Genomic DNA, 20,759 nt, shown 5'->3' with positions numbered 1-20,759 from the left:
GTGCCCCTTAGCTGTGATACAATAGATAGATACATCACATATTCAGCATTCTTGCCCAGATATTTGGTCAGAATGAAGAAACAATCACACTAATCCAAATAAACAAACATCTTAAAAAAAACAAACACAAAAAACAAGGCTTGAGTTTCAAAACTAAGGAAGATCACGTGTTGGTTTTCCAGCTGAGAGCATAAACTGGAACCACAGTCACCAGCTAGCATTAACATGCAACACATGCAAGCAAATAAGTGCAGATGCTTCCAGCTATCAGGCTTTAGTCCTTCTAGCTGTGATCCTATGACATAATACAGAAAGCCATCTCCCCATAACCTATCCAAAGATACTGTGGGAGATAGTACATTAATTACTGTCATAGATCACCAAGTTTTAGAGCGGTGTTTCCCAACGTGGGGCCCACGCCCCACAGGGGGGCAATTCGATAGTTAAGGGGGGCAATTTGAAAATTCGAGTTAAACTCGACTCGAGTTAAACTCGACACGAGTTAAACTCTTTCGCCCCGGGCCATTTAAATGCAATGCTAGATATCGGTACCAAATTTAACAAAAAATGCAATTCTTAAATAATTGCGGTAAATAATTATTAAGTATAATTTCGTTTGACGAGACCAAAATATCAACTGGGTGATTGGCGTCGTCAAGTAAACTGCGTCCTGGGTTTACCGCAGAGCGTGCCGTCTGCCGCGGGGAACCCCGGACGTTTTAAAAACTCGCTAAACAACGCAGTTATTCTCACCTAATTGGCCCATCGCAACTTCTGTAGTGTTTCACATCATTCAGTTGGTGTTAATTTGAAATAAGTGTCAGTCAAAACTGTTGTAAAAGCTCGTTGATTTAATAAATATACATATATATATTGTATAGATATAATTGGTAAGCATTTGATTTTATTTTTATCAATATTAAACTCTTTATTAAGTACTTCTTGCACTGGGGCTAGAAAGCACTAATATTTTATAAATATTATTGGGGCTATAATAGTGCATGCATGACAATTTTAATTTTAGAAGCATAACTTTCCAGAAAATTTTGTGAAGTGGAAAAAATATAGATACCTTTTGATTTGCGGTGGTAGTGTAGTAAATGTGTTATATACATTTAAATAAATATGAATTTTTAGTATACGTTTACTCTATGTCACACTGAATATATTTTAACACATATTTTAATATTAGTTTTTAATTGATCTTACTTTTATTTCTTATAGCCCATAGTAAAATGAGTGGTGCAAGCAAAAAAAAAACTCGTCAATATTCGGAGGAATATTTAAAATTTGGGTTCATACCCGCTGTTCACGATGAGCGGATTCCTTTTTGTCTTTTATGCCAGCAATGCTTGACCAACGAATCAATGAAACAAGGTCGTCTTGAAGCGCATTTGAAGGCGAAACATAGTGCTCATATTAATTCAGATTTGAGTTACTTTAAAACTTTAAAGAAAAATTTTGAAAAAAGAACAACATTCAAGTCTCTATTTACTGCTCATACTTCAACTAATAATCGTGTTCTTGAGGCTAGTTATCAAATTTCTTTATTCATCGCTAAAACTGGAGAAAATCACACTATAGGAGAGAATTTAATAAAACCGTCAATATCAGCATTTCTTAAAACGGTTCTTGAAAAAGATGACAAAGATGTAAAAGCTATGCCACTCAGTGACAATACTGTTAGCAGAAGAATAGACGAAATGAGTGAGGATATTGAAAAACAACTTATTGAAAAGCTGAACACAAGAAAATTCTCCTTGCAAATGGATGAATCAACTTTGAGAGACAGTGAGGCAGTATTGATAACTTACATAAGATATACTGATAAAGGACATTTTGCTGAAGAAATGTTGTTCTGTAAAAGATTAGAAAGCACCACTACCTCCAAAGATATATATAATAAGCTAAAAAACTACTTAGATGTCAATGATATACCAATGAAAAATATAACATCTTGTGCTGCAGATGGTGCTCCCAATATGATGGGCAAGAAAAATGGCTGCTTAAAATTGATGAAAGATGCAAATCCAGAAATGATTCTTGTGCATTGTGTTATTCATAGGGAAAACTTGGTAGCTAAAAACATCTCGCCTGTTCTGAATGAAGTATTACATACAGTAATAAAGTGTGTTAATGCTATTAAAGCTAGTGCCAAATGTGAGCGTCTTTTCAAGCTATTTTGTGAAGAACAAAATGAAGACCATGTGAGACTTTTACTTCATACTGAAGAAAGATGGCTATCTAAAGGAAACTGTTTGAAAAGATTTATGGAACTGTTTGATACTCTTAGTGATTTTTTAAGTGACAAACCTGAAATGAAGTATCTGTTAACAATAGATGGTAAAGCATTTGTGAGTTATTTAGCTGATATCTTTGAAAAACTAAATATATTAAATAAGCAACTTCAAGGAACAAATAAAACTCTTGATGCAAAAGCAAAGATATTTGGTTTCATTACCAATATTGAGTTATGTCAGAAACATATTAACAACAAAAACTTTAAACAGTTTCATTGGCTCCAAAAGTGTGAAGTAACTGATACCGCTTTACTTGTTATTGTCAATCATTTGAATATTCTATCGACTGATTTAAAAGAAAGATTTTCTGATTTAAAACAAATTGATTTCCCAACATGGATGATGCAGCCAATGTTAGTAGATTTGTCCGATATACCAAATATGCAGTATCAAGAAGAACTCGCAGAATTGCAAAATGATGAGTCAGTTAAAGCTTTATTTAATATCAAAGGAGCGATGGCATGGCTTTGTGAGGAAACAGAAATCAAATACCCAAATTCAACCAAATGTGCAAGAAAACTATTGCTACCGTTTCCATCTTCATTTTTAGCTGAATGTGGATTTAGTGCTGTAAATGATTTACTGGTTAAAAAAAAGAAATCGGCTGGATATAACACAACGTGGAGACTTGAGACTAAAGCTAACCAAATTGGAACCTAATATAAAATCTCTGTGCAGCAAGCATCAAGTGCAAGGATCACACTAAATTAAAATAATAAATTAATATAGAAAAATCTGTATTAAAATTATTTGGAATTTAAATTTGTTTTTCATTATATGTTTTGAAATTTTACTTACTGTGTTTTGTTAACAATTTCATAGTGATTTCTTCCTAGAACCTATCATTTATGTTTATTAAGTGAACAAATCAATTTTTTAATGTTAAAAATTATGTATGTTACATAGGGGGGGACATAAAAATTTTAGAAAGGTTAAGGTGGGGCATGGCACAAAAAAGTTTGGGAAACACTGTTTTAGAGTAATTTCTTATGCAACATCAGATAACTAACAGATTCTAAGAAGGAAGAATTGTTGGGGACTGAAATATAAACAGGGTGTTTTTACAATCTGGATATCCTGGGGACAGAGGTGCTGGGCCTAACCCCCCACCTCATCTGCCTAGTTAATAAAGAGCTATACCTGATTCTCGCTTTTCCCACCCATGTTCTCCGGAAGAGATTGGAAGCTAGTTTTTTATTGGTATAAAGTTAGATGTGAATGGTATGGTGGGGGTTGTCTTTGAGTTGTCTTGGAAACAACTGAATTGCTGATGGCCATGTTTTTCCCTAAATAAAGACGGATGCGAATGCGCTTGTGGGAGCAGCCATGTTATGGCTCAGGAACAGTAGAGACTGTTCTCCATGCCATCCTCCCGAACCCATCTGTATGTAATATATCTTTAAGTCTCTGTCTATCATTTATTCAATTCCATACCTTTTCCCGTTTGAGACCCTGTAATAGACTCATCGTGGCTGGACCACGACAATTGGCACCCATATGTGTGGCCATCGAAAAAGGGAAAAAAGAGAGGTAATGGAACCCCCCCAGAAGTGTGCACACGAAGTAAGTATAAAGCTTTTAGGGAGTGAAGCTTTTAAGCAGAGTTTGGGGGAGAGTATAATAATAAAGTAATTTGGGAGTAAACAACCATGGGACAGATAGGCTCAAAAGTGAGAGACCTTTTTCTTTTGTACAAATGTTTTTATTTGAGAATAAGTTGTTTGATCAGAATGAGGTAGAAATGGTGGAAGGTCAATATGAGAAGAACTTGGGAGTCTGAGAATAACTCGGGAGATGAGAGTATCATGGCTGTGGCCATTTTAAACTTTGCGCCTCCGCCACCCTCTGCTCCCAAGGTCTTTGTCTCAGACCCCTGGAGATCCCCACTCCAACAGGCTTTGGATCAGACTCGAGATGCAAAGAAGAAATGGAGGAATTCAGCAATATTAGGCAAGGTCCTGATGAGCAATATCAGAATTTGTTTCACAGCTGATTCCGGAAGTTAAAGGAATAGCAGTAAAAAAAGAAGTTTATATCAGAACATGTACTGATATTAGGCCTTTATACATGGAAGGTCTTGCTTTTGCAACAGGTGTTAAGGCAAGAATTCCAAGGTATTTTGATAAAAGGCAAGACAAACGAAAAAAGGAAGGTGAGGAAAGTACTGCTGCTCATGAACCTTGTTTCCAATGTGGGGATGTGGGACATTTTGCTAAAAGTTGCCCTACTCCCCATGGATATCAGTCTCAGCCTCCTCTTCAAGGGAAGCCAGGTCCTAAAACTCCGGACTTCTGCCCACACTGTAAAAAAGGGAAACACACTGGGCGAACGAGTGTAAGTGTAGATATAATGCCGAGGAGTAAAGAATTCAGAGAAGCGGCCACCAGCAAGGGCTGCTCGTGGTCCCCTCTTAAAAGTGCTAGCTGCAGCGGTAGATGTGTGGAGCAGAGTGCCGCTACAGGGCTGGTCCCAGACTCCAGGCTGCAATGGGCAGGGCAGACCCGGAGAGGTGGAAAAACATACCCCTCCCAAGTAAGCTGAATCTGCCTTTCCACGGAGATTGAAATGGAGGGATTTAGGCTGCCAGACGCAGCAGCTATTAGAACTAAGAATGTTTAGAAGACTCAGATGCTTTTTAAAGTTGTATTATTATCTGATTTGCCTTAGTAAATAAAAAGACTTAAGAGTTTGGGAAAATTATAGCTTTTTCCCGTTATTCTCTTTCTCTTAACTATCATTTTATTTCTTTCCTGTTCTATGCCTGGAATGAGGGCAAAGGGAACGCCTGTTTGGATATGGCTAAACAGAGATCTCATACAGCTGACTTGAGATTTTTCAAGAGAGATTTCTGTTTAGTTTTTATCCTTATCACGTTCCTATTAAAATAGCCCTATATAAGATCAAGCAGGCCACATTCTAATCTCTAAAATCCTGGGTTTCACTCTTGATTTGTGTGATTGTATGTGAAGTCTTTGTTTAATATTGTCTAAATGTGGCTGTTTTTAAGGCCTGAATTAAGTTCTTGCATGCAAAAATTGAAAATGCCAGCTCTAATATTGAAAAAATAAAATGATTTCATCCCTACAAATACATAATTTTAATTGGAACAAGTAAAGCACACTCATTTAAATTTAAATAAAATAGAATGTGGATCCTAAAGACTTGCTAATTTGGCCAAACTGCTCCAAGCTGCAATCTGCTCCAAGCTGAACACTGCGAAGCTTGAAGCAGCATAGATTTGCATAATAAAAGTGTAAAGAATTTTTTACTATAGGAAAGTCACACTGGAATTTTCTAGCCTTAATATATACTCTTTAAATTGTTAATTAATGGGGTAGAAATGTTTTGATAAGTATTTTCAAGTAATATTACTTGAAAATGCATTTACTATATTTTGTTAGAAGTTAACATAAAGACAAGTATTTCTTACAATCTTTGAAGTCAAGGTATTATAAAGTGTGCTCAACAAATGCTTAAAACTTAATTGTAAATAATATTAAAAAAAGGGGGAGTCATATCCTGGAACTCCTGCAAATCTACTTTATCATGCTTTTTACTTTAAAAAACTTCTTTTGAATGCTGATGTACAGGGTTATTCAGCAGCTGAGAGACTCTGGAGATGCTTCTCCTGCAAACTTCTACTCTCTTTTATTTGATCCAGCTAATAACGCTGTTTTGTCTTCTTCCAAATAGCTCCAGATATACGGAAAAAGTTTATATAGCAGATGAGGACCTTCAAACCCCTCAGCAAGATCTTCTGAGCATGGCTTTTAAGGCAGGGGTCCCCAAACTTTTTACATAGGGGGCCAGTTCACTGTCCCTCAGACTGTTGGAGGGCCGGACTATAAAAAAACTATGAACAAATCCCTATGCACACTGCACACATCTTATTTTAAAGTAAAAAAACAAAATGGGAACAAATACAATATTTAAAATAAAGAACAAGTAAATTTAAATTAACAAACTGACCAGTATTTCAGTGGGAACTATGCTTTTCTCACTGACCACCAATGAAAGAGGTGCCCCTTCCGGAAGTGCGGCAGGGGCCGGATAAATGGCTTCAGGGGGCCGCATGCAGCCCGCGGGCCATAGTTTGGGGACCCCTGTTTTAAGGTCTATAACCATGATGGCGAACCTTTTTATAAAAACCGCCCACTTTTACAGTGCCGGTCAACCTGGTCCCACCCGCCCACTAGTGGGCATTCCAGCTTTCATGGTGGGCCAATCGTGGCACCGTTTGGTTGCTCCGCTACCGCCCACCATGAAAGCTGGAACACCCACTAGTGGGCGGGAGGGACCAGGTTGACTGGCACTGTAAAAGTGGGCGGTTTTTATAAAAAGGTTCACCATCACAGCCCTAGAATAAAGACTCAACAGGCATTTGTTGCATGAATTTGGCAGTCACAAGACTCTACGTTTATTCCTATTAATTTCATATTAAGTCCCATTGCTCCTAATGTTATCCAACATATTTGATATCCCTTTCAGTTTCTTCTGAAATTTTAATAAACAAATATATATTAATCTGAGACATTCATAAAAACATTTACCAGAGACCTATATCATTAGTTTTATCACCTTTTAGTTTATCATTCACTAACTAGTAAGAGTTGAATACATTCAATTTAGCTTCATTTTCATTCTGTCTACATAGTACCCTTGAGAACCTTATAAACATTAGCTAAGCCAATGTCTTTCGTTGAGACTACCCCTAAAGAGAATTTCAAACAGTAACTGTGCCCTTACCCTTCAATAGCCGGTGATCTATCAGGACGAGTATTTCCTTGTGATCTGTATCTCCGAGTCACTGGCAGCCGTGGAGGTCGACTTGGTCCCCAGAAGTCAGTATGAGTATGGTGACCTCTCTCATTGGCTCTATTATCTTGGTCCAGTGGATTGCTACTTAAAAATGGTCTAAAATCTTGTATAATCATCGTGTGGTCCAAATTGCGCCAGAACTAATAAAAAACAGAAATAAACCATGTTACAGTTTAAGAACAGGGAAAAGAGGAAACAGGAAGAAGATATATTAAAAAAAGAGAAAAATAATATTTAACACTTCCATATTCAGCAGCTCCAAACTATAGGTTTCTCCAATTTTATGAATAGAAGTCTTTCAAGTGCATGAAGGGGGGGGGGGACGACAGGACGGACACCTTATATACCACAAAACTTAATTTCCTTCATAAAGAAACAAAAGGCTAATGGCCAAACCGTTTCTTAACACTGAGCTCCTATCCACATGCCTCTGACCGCCGGTTTTCCCTTCTGAAATACAAACATGAGCCAAAGGTGATCATGAACTTCTGTCCTAAGCACAATAAATAACTTCTTTTTCTTTCTTCCTTTTTTTTTTTTAGTGAGACAGACAGAAAGGGACACACAAACAGGAAGGGAGAGAGATGAGAAGAACAACTCATAGCTGCCCCACTTTAGTTGTTCACTGATTGCTTCTCATACGTGCCTTGACCAGGGGGCTCCAGCTGAGCCAATGATACCCCGCTCAAGCCAGTGACCATCGCATCATGTCTAAGGTCCCACACTCAAGTCGACGACCAATGGCTCAAGCCAACGGTCAAGCTGGAAGAGCCTGTGCTCAAGCCGGCAACCTCAGGGTTTCAAACCTGGGTCCTTAGCGGCCCAGGTCAACGCTCTACCCACTGTGCCACCACCTGGTCAGGGACAATCAATAATTTAAATCAACGTTATAACTCGGTGTGTTTTTTTTATTTTTTTTATTTTATTTTTTTGTATTTTTCTGAAGCTGGAAACGGGGAGAGACAGTCAGACAGACTCCCGCATGCGCCCGATCGGGATCCACCCGGCACGCCCACCAGGGGCAACACTCTGCCCCTCCGGGGCGTCGCTCTGCCGCGACCAGAGCCACTCTAGCACTTGGGGCAGAGGCCAAGGAGCCATCCCCAGCACCCGGGCCATCTTTGCTCCAATGGAGCCTTGGCTGCGGAAGGGGAAGAGAGAGACAGAGAGGAAGGGGGGGGGGGTGGAGAAGCAAATGGGCGCTTCTCCTATGTGCCCTGGCCGGGAATTGAACCCGGGTCCTCCGCACGCCAGGCCGACGCTCTACCGCTGAGCCAACCGGCCAGGGTCTTATTTGTTTTTTTTTTTTACAGAGACAGAGAGAGAGAGTCAGATAGGGACAGACAGACAGGAACGGAGAGAGATGAGAAGCATCAATCATTAGTTTTTTGTTGCAACACCTTAGTTGTTCATTGATTGCTTTCTCATATATGCCTTGACCGTGGGCCTTCAGCAGAACCAAGGTAACTCCTTGCTTGAGCCAGCGACCTTGTGTTTAAGCTAGTGAGCTTTGCTCAAACCAGATGAGCCTGCACTCAAGCTGGGGACTTTGGGGTCTCGAACCTGGGTCCTCCGCATCCCAATCCGACACTCTATCCACTGCGCCACCACCTGGTCAGGCATAACTCGGTGTTTTAATGACATCCGTATTTTCACTATAAAATCGAAGATTTAAAATAAAACATATGGATTTACACACTTGTAAAAAGAGCATCATCACCACAAGGAGGCAGATGTCTATAAAATATTTCTCTTGATCTAGAAGCTACATCAGAAAGCCAATAGTGTCAAAGCTGTATCAAAGCAGTACGGGAATGTCTGATAATACCATTTTGTTGTACAGACTTTTATCACTAAAAGGGTGATGGTTAGTGGTGGGCAAAAATGTGAGGGAGTGTGCCTGTTGGGTTTGGTCAAAGAAACACAACAAAGACTGGAATGAAAAAAATAAATTATCTCTGAAATAAGTATTTAAAGAGTTCCAAAGAACACTACTTATTTTACACTATTCAACCAAGTATATAACCCTAGTCATATCCCAGTCTTTTTGTTTTATTTTAAAATGAAACAAATTAATGGATAGATATTAAGCGGGACACAAAACTATTCAACACATGATCTTAGCTCTTCAAGTATTCACAGCCCCCCTCCCCGTCCAGACTGATCCTTTCTTCCAGAGACCCATACCAGCAATAGCCTCCTATATAAACACTCAAGAGAATGGACCAGCCTAGTTACATGTTACGCTGAGGTGATTCCAGACTCCACTGTAGTCTCAATTCAGTAACTTGTCAAATCAATTCTCAAAATTAAAATTAAAGAGTTTGTTTAGGTTGGTTCATCAATAATGTTAACTTTTTCTAATTTTTTTCTATTTTATAATTTCATTCTTAATTTTCGAGATGTTTCTTCCCCTTTTAACTAAAAGATGAACAATATATAAAGTGCAATATATTCTCTATTCACTCAGATGTGACCAATCCCTACCCTTAATTCTACTCTGATGAGAGGGTTTTTTTTAAGACTTTTTATTGATTTTAGAGAAAAGAGAGGGGGAGGGGAGGGGGGAGGGGAAGAGAGGAGAAAGGGGTGGGGAAGAAAAGAGAGGGAGAGGGAGAGGAGAGGGAGGGGGAGGGAGAGGGGGAGGGGAAGGGGGAGGGGGAGGGAGAAAGGGGTGGGGAAGGAGCAGGTAGCACCAACTAGTAGTAGCTGCTCATATGTGCCTTGACCAGGCAAGCCCAAGGTTTTTAACCAGATAGATACCTCAGCGTTCAGTCTGATGCTTTATCCACTGCACCACCACAGGTCAGGCAAGAGTTTAATTTTTTGGTGGTGAATTCCAGATCTTTTTTTCCCCAGATCATTAAATCTATATCTGTGTTTATATACACAGTAGTTTTCATAATATACATACACACTCATTCATTCAACAAACATTTATTGAGCATGTACTATGTCCCAAACACTTTTTTTTTAAGTGAGAGATGGAAGGCAGAGACAAACACCCACATGGCATCCAACCGGGATCCACTCGGCAAGCCCTCTACCAGGCCATACTCTGCCTGTGTGGGCCGCTGCTCTGTTGCTCAGCAACTAAGCTATTTTAGCACCTGAGGCGAAGCCATGGAGCCATCCACAGCACCCTGGGCCAACTTTGCTTGAACCATTCAAGCCATGACTGTGGAGAAGAGAAAGAGAGAGATTGTGGGGAGGGGTGGAGAAGCAAATAGTCACTTTTCCTGTGTGCCTTGACCGGAAATCAAACCCATGACTTCCACATGCCAGGCTGACACTGTACCGCTGAGCCAACCAGCCAGGGCCCAATCACTTTCTGAAAACTGTTAGGATAAGCAGTGAACACAATGTTAAAAAACCAGAAACCTCTGCCCTAATGGATTTCATTTTCACGTGGAAAGAGACAGATATGCATCCCACCCTCCAAAAAAAAAAAAAAGAAAAAGAAAAAAGAAAACTCTGTATGTTAGATAGGAATAAATGTTTTGGAGGTAAAAAGGTCTGCACTGACTCAGAACATATGTACTCATACAGTTCTTTCCAGCAGTAGCATAGCATGGGTATTTTATATTTTACATACTTGTAAACATTTTTATTATTTGATACATGTAAAATAAAATAAATGCGGTATTAAGAAAATAAAACATAGCTCTGGTGGGATAACTCGATTGGTTAGAGTGCCGTCCCAAAGTACAGAGATTGCTGGTTCAATCCCCAGTCAAGGCACATACAAGAGCATATCAATGTTCCTGTCTCTCTCCCTTCCTCTCTCTAAAGTCAATAAACATTAAAAAAAAAAAAGAACGAAAGCACAGGATGGAGGATAGATAAATGCAACCTCACTTCCTCCCACACCACATCAAAATTACAACTAAACTATAGTATATATATAGTACAATCATCTCTAAGAACCGCCTAAAATTTAGCTAAACAAACGTCCTACAACTAAGGATATAAAAAAGCTACATCAAGACTGCCAGGAGGGGCCACGATGCAAAACAGGCTGACTCCATACCCATGTGTGGTGGTTAAAAATCAGGAGGGATATCTAGCTGTGAAGGAACCCCTGCAGAGCAATGCATCCCAGCTTCACACCAGGCCCACCAGCCCAGGGTTCCCGTGCCAGGAAGAGAAGTCCCCATAACTTCTGGCCGTAAAAATCAGTAGAGATTGTGGCTGAGTGAGATGGAGGGCTGCTAGAGTTCCAAGTGTTCCTCTTAAAGGGTCCTCATGAACCTCTCAGACTTAACTCACTCTGAGCTCCAGTGCTGGGGCAGCAGCTCAAAAGGCACCAGGGACATGTGGCGAAGAAGTGAACTGTCCAGCAAGGGCTGGAGGGGCAGCTCTCTCCCAGACAGAATTGCAGGCAGAGGCCATTGTTCCTTTGTTGAACACTCCCCACACAAAGCCAGCAGGTGGTTGCCATATCTGAGTCTCCCTCAACCCGGTAACACTATTCATCCTGCCCTGATTCTCTGAGACCCTGTGGCACCCATCTGCAAGCCCACTCCAGCATTTTCCAGTGACTTCCACACAAACTGCCTGTCCTGACTCATGCTTTAGACTTTCCAAAAATCTGTTGAAGATTCACAAATCTTAAAAAGCTTCTGGCCTTGGTGTGCCCCATACATCTTGCTATGTGGTTGGTCCCAGGCACAAAACTAGCAGCAACAGGCTTGATTTGCAGCTTTGCCTCTCCCAGATACCTTCAAGCCCAGCACAAGTTAGAAACCATCTGAAGATGACGTTGTTGCTTAGCCTAATAGCCCCAGAAGGCAGAGGCAGTGGATGATTTTGGCCTGCACCTCCAAGGAGGCACCAGAACTAGTGCATCTAGTGGATAGCTTCATACCACGCTGAAGCACCACCAAACCACCTCCCTGAGTAACACACACAGGGACAAACTCACAGAACACAGCAGTGAGGCTCCTACAGAGTCAACCCCCACATAGCAGATCATCCACTGTGGTCTCAGTCAGTCCTAGCAACCATTCAGCCTCCTACTGATGTGACAACAGCAATCAAGGCTCAACTACAACAGGAGGGTGCAACAGCCTACATGGGAAGGGGTGGGGTTCTCCTGGAGTGCCTAACTCAGATGAATGGAGAGGCTGCACCTCTGGGACCTATAGGACACCTACTACACAAGGCCACTCACCAAGACCAGGAGATGTAGCAGCTCTACTTAATACATAGAAACAAACACGTGAGGCAGCCAAAATAAGGAGACAAAGAAGCATGTTTCAAATGAAAGAACAGAACAAACAAAGTTCCAGAAAAATAACTAAACAAAATGGAGATAAGCAATCTACTAGATGCAGAGTTCAAAGCACTGGTTATAAAGATGCTGAATGAACTTAAGGGAAGAGTAGATGAACATAGTGAGAACTTCAACAAAAAGATAGGAAACATAAAAATAGAGATAGAAAACAAACAAAACCCAGTCAGAAATGAAGAATATACATGAACTGAAATGAAGAATACGTTACGGGGAATCAACAGCAAAGTAAATGAAGCAAAAATCAAATCAGTGATTTAAAAGATAAGGGAGCAGAAAACACCCAAACAAACAAACATAAAAGGAATCCCCCCCCAAAATGAGGACAGTGTAAGGTGCCTTTGGGACCACTTCAAGCATACTAACATTTATATCATGGGGATGCTAGGATATGAGAGAGAGCAAGGAGTTGAAAACCTGCGTGAAAAAATAATGACGGGGTTCTGGCCAGTTGGCTCAGCGGTAGAGCGTTGGCCCGGCGTGTGGAAGTCCTGGCCAGGGCACACAGGAGAGCACCCATCTACTTCTCCACCCTTCCCCCTCTCCTTCCTCTCTGTCTCTCTCTTCCACTCCTGCAGCCAAGGCTCCACTGGAGCAAAGTTGCCTGGGCAACTGAGGACGCCTCCATTGCCAATGGCTCTATGGCCTCTGCCTCAGGCACTAGAATGGCTCCACTGCAACGGAGCAACGGCCCAGATGGGCAGAGCATCGCCCCCTGGTGGGCATGCCAGATGGATCCCAGTCGGGCATATGCAGGAGTCTGTCTGACTGCCTCCCCGTTTTTGACTTTGGAAAAATATAAACAAACAAACAAACAAACAAATAAATAATACAACAGAAACCTAACCTGGTGAAGGAAAGATGTACAAGTCCAGGAAGTGCAGAGTCCCAAACAAGATGAGCCCGAAGGCCTACACCAAGACGCATAGTAATTAAAATGCTAACAGTTACAGACAAAGAGCAAATCTTTTTTTTTTAAAGATAAATCAGAACTTCTAATTGTTTAATATTAACAACCAATAAAAGACACGAGGTTCAGATTAATTCTAGTACTGATTTAAATTTTTTTTTTTTTTTGTATTTTTCTGAAGCTAGAAACGAGGAGAGACAGTCAGACTCCCGCATGCGCCTGACCGGGATCCACCCGGCACGCCCACCAGGGGGCGACGCTCTGCCCACCAGGGGGCGATGCTCTGCCCCTCCGGGGCGTCGCTCTGTGGTGACCAGAGCCACTCTAGTGCCTGGGGCAGAGGCCAAGGAGCCATCCCCAGCGCCCGGGCCATCCTTGCTCCAATGGAGCCTCGGCTGCGGGAGGGGAAGAGAGAGACAGAGAGGAAGGAGAGGGAGAGGGGTGGAGAAGCAGATGGGCGCTTCTCCTGTGTGCCCTGGCTGGGAATTGAACCGGGGACTTCTGCACACCAGGCTGACGCTCTACCACTGAGCCAACCGGCCAGGGCTCCCAAAGAGCAAATCTTAAAAGTGCAAAAGCAGTTAGTTACCTACAAGGGAGAGCCCATTGATTGTCAGCTGATTTCTCAACAGAAACATTTAGGGCCAGAAGGAACTGACACAAAATATTCAAAGTGATGGAAAGCAGGGACCTACAACCAAGGTTATTCTACTCAGCAAAGCTACCATTTAGAATCAAAGGACAAATAAAGAGCTTCCTGAACAAGAAAAAGCTAAAGGAGTTCATCAGCACCAAACCAGTATTACAAGAAATGTTAAAGGCTCAAGAATAAAAAAGAAGAAAGTAGAAGAAAGAAGAAGGAAAAAGAGATAAACAAGACCTTTACATATGCTATCTATAAGAGATTCACTTCAGATAGAATGGAAACAAAAAATTTAAAAAAAAAATGAGGTAGCACCTGGCCTGTGGTGGCACAGTGGAAAAAGTGTTGACCTGGAATGCTGAGGTCACTGGTTCGAAACCCTGGGCTTGCCTGGTCAAGGCACATTTGAGAGTCGATGGTTTCTGCTCCTCCCTCCCTTCTTTCTCTCTCTCTCTTTTTCTCTCTTCTCTAAAATGGATAAATAAATAAAAAATTGGGGTAGCAATACTTATACAAGACAGTACAAACTTTTAAACAAAGGCTGTAACAAGAGTCGAGAAGGATTCAGCAATTCCACTTCTGGGTATTTATCTGAAGAAATTCAAAACACTAAAAAAAAGATATATATATACACCCATGTGTTCATTGCAGCATTATTTACAATAGCCAAGATATGGAAGAAACCTAAGTGTCCATAAATAAATGTGGTGCATACCTACATGCAGTGGAATATGATTCAGGCATAAAAAATAAAAATGAAATTTTGCCATCTGCATTGAATGAATGGACCTACAGCAGTGTTTTTCAACCACCAATCCACCAGAAATTTCATGTCGGTCCACAAGAGAGTTAATCACCTTGACATTGTATAAAGTTTACAGACCCAATGATCTTAGTCAAATTCACTTGAGCTCAGAGTACTTCTGCCTTAGCCATCCCCAAAATGATTCTATTTTCATCAGTCCCCAAATGTAAAAAGGCTGAAAACCACTAACCTGCCCTCCAAGGAGGCACCAGAGCTAGTGCATCTAGTGGATAGCTTCATACCACGCTGAAGCACCACCAAACCACCTCCCTGAGTAACACACACAAGGGACAAACTCACAGAACACAGCAGTGAGGCTCCTACAGAGTCAACCCCCACACAGTAGATCATCCACTGTGGTCTCAGTCAGTAAAATAAGTCAGACAGAGAATAACAAATGCCAGATGATTTCACTTGTACGTGAAACCTAGAAAACAATAAACAAACAAGCAAGAGACTCCTAGAAACAGGGAACATTTTGACAGTTGCCAGATGGAAGGGATGTTGGGGAAGATGGGTGAAAAACATAGAGACTAAGAAGTACAAATTGGTATTTACAGTTTAGTCATGGAGATATAAAGTACAGCATAGGTAATATAGTTAATGAAATTGTAGTAACTATGTACGGTGTCAGATAAGTACTAGATTTATTGAGGTAATCACTTTTTAAGTTATACAAATATCTAATCACTGGGTTGTATACCTCAAACTAATATTATAATTGAAAAATAAAAATTTATTAAAAAGAAAACATATACTCATGTAATCATCTCTTAACACACGTCAACAAAGCCACTGAAACTGTGGCCCTCTCATCCCCAACCTCCAGAGTTAACCAGTGCATGCACTCAATTATTTATCATTCCCTTTTCTTTATAGTTTTATTACAAATGTATACATCCCTAAATATTATGTGCCTCATAAATAATGAAAGCACTTTACTTTATGGTTTCAAGGTTGATTTTCACACACATTTTTAAATCTTTCTTCCTCTCAATACACATGGACTGTTTCTAGTATTTTGCTTTTACAACCAACCAGGGTAAACACTCTTACATGCTTTCTGCTACAGAAATAGAATAGGTTCTGCTAGTGGTTCATACAACTTTATATGGTGTATACATCTTCAACTTTGTTTTCCAAAGTGGGTATACCAATTTATACATCCACCAAGAAGACTATACCAAATCATGGAGCACTTGCTATCATAAGACTTTTTTTTTTTTAAGTTTTTACCAGTCTGCTGGATGGAAAACATTATTTCACTGTGAGGTTTTCATTTGTTTTGTTCTTCTGTTTTTGGTTTATCAGAATCCATAAGAGGGTTTATTTAAAATGCATATTTTTTACCCTACTCCAGGAAGTAAATTCAATTAATCAGCAGTGAGCCTAAAAGACTCCTTCAGCATTTTGTATATGGAAAGTCTAGTAGAAATAAACCCCCTTAGGTATTGTTTATCTGGGAAATGTTTTAATTTTTCCTTTGTACTTGAAGGACAGTTTTGCCAGGTAAGAATTTTTGGTTTGCAGTCCCCCCTCCCCCACAGCCCTTTAAGTATGTCATCCCACTGCCTTCTATCCTACAATATTAACCCAATCTTGAAGTCTTAGGACAAAAACAATTTTGCTTATGATATATTGGTGAATTCCATTTCGGTGTCTTACATGACCTTCTATATTTACATGCATGGATGAGATGCTTGTAATTTTCCTTTGGTGTACTATCCTCATCTGGTTTTGGTATCAGGTCGTACTTGCCCCATAAAATATATGGAGAAGTATTCCTTCTCTTTCATATTAATATCCTGTAGCCCAGAAACAGAATTGCAGAATATAAGTATTTTAAATTTCACTAGACAGAGCAAACTACCCTCCAAAGAGCTATACCAATTTATACTCCTAGCACTGTTTAAGAGCTTCCATTCTTCCATACTCTTGACAACCCAGTTAAATTTTTTAAAATTCTAACATACAATCTCAGGGGAGCAAAAAATAATATGCATACTAAAAGCAATAAAAGTTCTCAATACACCAGTGAGATAATGTACCTTTTCATTTAACTGCCAATTGTACTTCTCTATTATATCAGACTTATTTACCTTTACTTTCTAGCAACAGCTTTTATCTGTTAGAAACGACTTCTAGTCTGAAAAGTCTAGAAGAAACTACAACATAGTTTCAGTGAGAAAGTATGAGCAGCCACCTTCATGTTCTTCATCTATTTCACTTATATAAACTACAGAAAAAAATCTATTATTTCCTTACTAGATAAAGTTCCACAACACTTGCTCACAGAAAAGATCTCTCAAAGCAATCTTATTTTCATTATAATTAAAGTAAAAAATAAATATTTGAAATGTTTAACTAGAAGAAAAATCAATCACGAAGCTCATAATATCAGTAATCTGCATTGATAATTACATAAATTATCACACTTAATATACCTAAGAATTCTGAAGGAACATGAGCTGAGAAGCAGCTTCAACATCAGCATGAGGCATTCTGTTGTTTGCAAACTGCAAATTACAGCAAATGAATATTAATAGTGAATGCATCTGTCCAAAAATAATGATGCACCTGACTAAAGAACAGAGCATAAAAAGTACAACACACCACAAAATTTATACCAAATCTGCCTGGCCAGTGGTGCAGTGGATATAATGTCATCAAGGTTGTAGGTTTGATTCCAGGGTCACTGGCCCAACCCTGAGGTCACGAGCTCGACCCCAAGGTTGCTGGTTCAAGCCCCATGAGGGCACATATGAGAAGCAATCAATGGGTACACAACTAAGTGGAACAATGAATTGGTTCTTCTATCTCCCCCCACCTCCTTTCCCCTCTCTCAAAAATAAAAGAAAAATTCAAACTAAATCAACATGAAGGTAAAGAACTGCTTGAGGTCATTTGCCTCTGAGCAAACTGAGACAAGCATATGAGAAAAAAATAGCTTATACAACAAACTGGGTATTCAGGACATGGCTTATGTAAGTAAAAACAAATAGAGAACATTATTATAATGTGTCAGTGCAACAGTCAAAAGCTCACAGAGAGTTTATTTGACAAGGTTTGTCTTGAAAAACTGAAAATGTTACCCTGGAGGAACAAGACAATGCCTCTGAAAATATGTGGGCTAAAATATTTACATACTTCAATATAAAAAACAGGATGGCAATATTTTCCATTTAGCAGAATTTGCTTTAAGTTAACCACGATCACATCAGCACTTCTTAAAATATATATTATGGTCTCTTGCTCAAAAAGTTAGAGTTACCATATGACCCTGAAATTTCACTCTTACAGACTCAAGAGAACTAAAAATGATGAACACACAAAAATTTGTACACAAATATTTGTACCAGCTAAAAAGCACAAACAACCCAAATGTCCATCAACAGATGAGTGGATAAACAAAATACAGTATATATCCATTCAATGGGATACTGAAGAACCATAAAAAAGAATTAAGGACTAAACACATGCTAACAACATGGATGAACCTTCAAAACATGGATGAACCTTTAAAACATGGATGAACCTTTAAAACATGGTAAGCAAAAGAAGTCAGTCAGAAAGGTAACATATTGTATGATTCCATTTATATCAAATGTTCTAAATAGGCAAATCCACAGGACGGAAATAAATTGGTGGTGGCCCAGGGTTGTGGGAATTGGAGAGAAAAAGAAAAGACTAATTGGTACAGGGTATCTTTTAGGGACGATGAAAAATTTCTAGCATTAACAGTGGTGATGCCTGTACAACTTTATGAATATAGTAAAACTACTGAATTGTACACTTTAAGGGATAAAGTACATATGTGAAGTATATCTCAAAAAAATATTATAGTTTACAAAGCTGTGTTGATTGAGGATGAAAAGCTTCATGAAAACATATCAAGGTATTCACCCTCAAATGATTTCTAGTGTCCTAGAAATCCCTCCCTCCGTGCCTCCATGTACCCAAGAAACCACTGAGCATTCTGTAGTTGCATTTTTTCTTGGAATTTATATTTTCCAGAATTTCATGTAAAAGGAATCATATTGGTATGTGCTCTTTGTATGCCTTCTTTTACTCAGCTTAATTATTTCAAGATTCACCCATATTTTTATATGTATCAATGGTTTATGCTGAGTAATATTCCACATACTTTATGTTGCTTAGTATTCCACAGTAGAGATATATCACAATTTGTTTATCCATCCACCTACTGATGACATTTGTTTCTAATTTTTGGCTATTATGAATAAAGTTGCTATAAACATTTGTCTACCTATGCATATGTGTAGATGTATATGTTCTCTTAGGTAAATAGTGGGGTAGAATGGCTGGATCACATGGTAGATTTATTTATTTACTTATTTCTTTTTTGTGGCAGAGACAGAGAGAGTGTGTCAGAGAGAGGGACAGAGAGACAGGGAGAAAGATGAGAAACATCAATTCTTCGTTGTAGTTCCTTAGTTGTTCATTGATTGCTTTCTCATATGTGCCTTGACCGGGGGACTACAGTAGACTGAGTGACCCCTTGTTCGAGCCAGCGACCTTGGTCTCAAGCTGGCAAGCCTTGCTCAAACCAGATGAGCCCGCGCTCAAGCTGGCGACCTCAGGGTCTCGAACCTGGCTCCTCCATAACCCAGTCTGTCGCTCTATCCACTGTGCCACTGCCTGGTCAGGCTGCAGATTTATTTTTATCTTTTTTTATTAATGAGAGAGAGAGAGAGAGAGAGAGAGAGAGAGAGAGAGAAGTCTGTTGTTCTGTTTATTTGTGCACTCATTGGTTGACTCCTGTATTTACCCTGAGTGAAGATCAAACCCACAACCTTGATATATTGGGACAATTCTCTAACCACCTGAGCTATTTTGCCAGAGTTGTATCTTTATCTTTAAAAAAAACCCAAAATACAAGGCCTGACCTGTAGTGGTGCAGTGGATAAAGCGTCGACCTAGAAATGCTGAGGTTGCCAGTTCGAAACCCTGGGCTTGCCTGGTCAAGGCACATATGGGAGTTGATGCTTCCAGCTCCTCTCCCTTCTCTCTCTCTCCTCTCTAAAAATGAATAATAAAAAAAACCCCACATAACCTGTTTTCTAAATTGGTTGTATCATTTTTTCTGCTCAATGTCAGTCTTTTACATTTTAGCCATTCTAATAGTTGTGAAGTAGTACTTCACTGAGATTTTAATTTGCATTTTGCTGATGACTAATGATGTTGTACATTTTTTGGCATGCTTATTCACCATCTGTTTATCTTCTTTGGCGAAGGAGATTATTAAAATCTTTTGCCATTTTCTAAAAATGGGCTCCATTTTGAGTTCTTTATAGAGTCTGGATACATACTTTATATTAGATGATTTGAAAGTACCTTCTCCTCTTCTGTGGCTTGTTTTTTCATTCTTACAAAGAACACAAGTTTTTAATTTTGATGAAGTCCAACTTATCAATTTTTTTCTGTTATGGATCGTGATTTTGGTGTCATAGATAAGAAATCTTTGCCTAACTCAAAGTCTCAAAGGTTGTTTTCAAATTTTATATAAAGTTTTACATTTAAGTTTATACTCACCTTGAGTTAATTCTGGTATACGGTTTAAAGCAGTGCTTTTCAACAAGTTCCGAAGATATCAAAGACAACCTCAATACTATTTTCATAGATGATACAGGCTGATAAGTGGTAATCACCCTGAACATAAGTGAATTTAACTAAAATCATTGGGTCTCTAATCTTCAGACAACATCAGAGCAGTTAACTCTTTTGCAGACCAGCACCAGTCTGCAAACTAGCAGTTGAAAAATACTGGTTTAAAGTATATATTTCAAAGTTCATATTTTGTACTGTGGATATCCAGTTGTTTCAGCAAGAATTTAAAAGAATGTTTTCTTTTTGACTGCCTCTGTCCCTTTGTCAAAATCAGGTGTCCACAGTGCATGGCAGTCTGTTTCTGGACTGTCCTGTTCTTTTGATCTATCTATCTTGATGGCAATACCACAGTCTTGGTTACT

At 39.4% G+C, this 20,759-nt stretch overlaps 1 protein-coding gene across 2 annotated transcripts in view; it reads right to left on the bottom strand.

The window, feature by feature from the left end:
• The window catches only part of RNF115 (ring finger protein 115), an 85,560-nt gene that overhangs the window by 18,755 nt on the left and 46,046 nt on the right, over nucleotides 1-20,759 (bottom strand). For both annotated transcript variants that reach the window (XM_066362093.1, XM_066362092.1), the window contains exon 4: nucleotides 7,047-7,258. In XM_066362093.1, the coding sequence (XP_066218190.1) occupies nucleotides 7,047-7,258 (212 nt within the window). The remainder of the gene's footprint in view (nucleotides 1-7,046; nucleotides 7,259-20,759) is intronic.

This window comes from Saccopteryx leptura, chromosome 2, assembly GCF_036850995.1.
Source record: "Saccopteryx leptura isolate mSacLep1 chromosome 2, mSacLep1_pri_phased_curated, whole genome shotgun sequence".
Classification (NCBI taxonomy): domain Eukaryota; kingdom Metazoa; phylum Chordata; class Mammalia; order Chiroptera; family Emballonuridae; genus Saccopteryx; species Saccopteryx leptura.
Note: the sequence above shows the minus strand (reverse complement) of the source record. Positions and strands in the feature narration are given on the sequence as shown.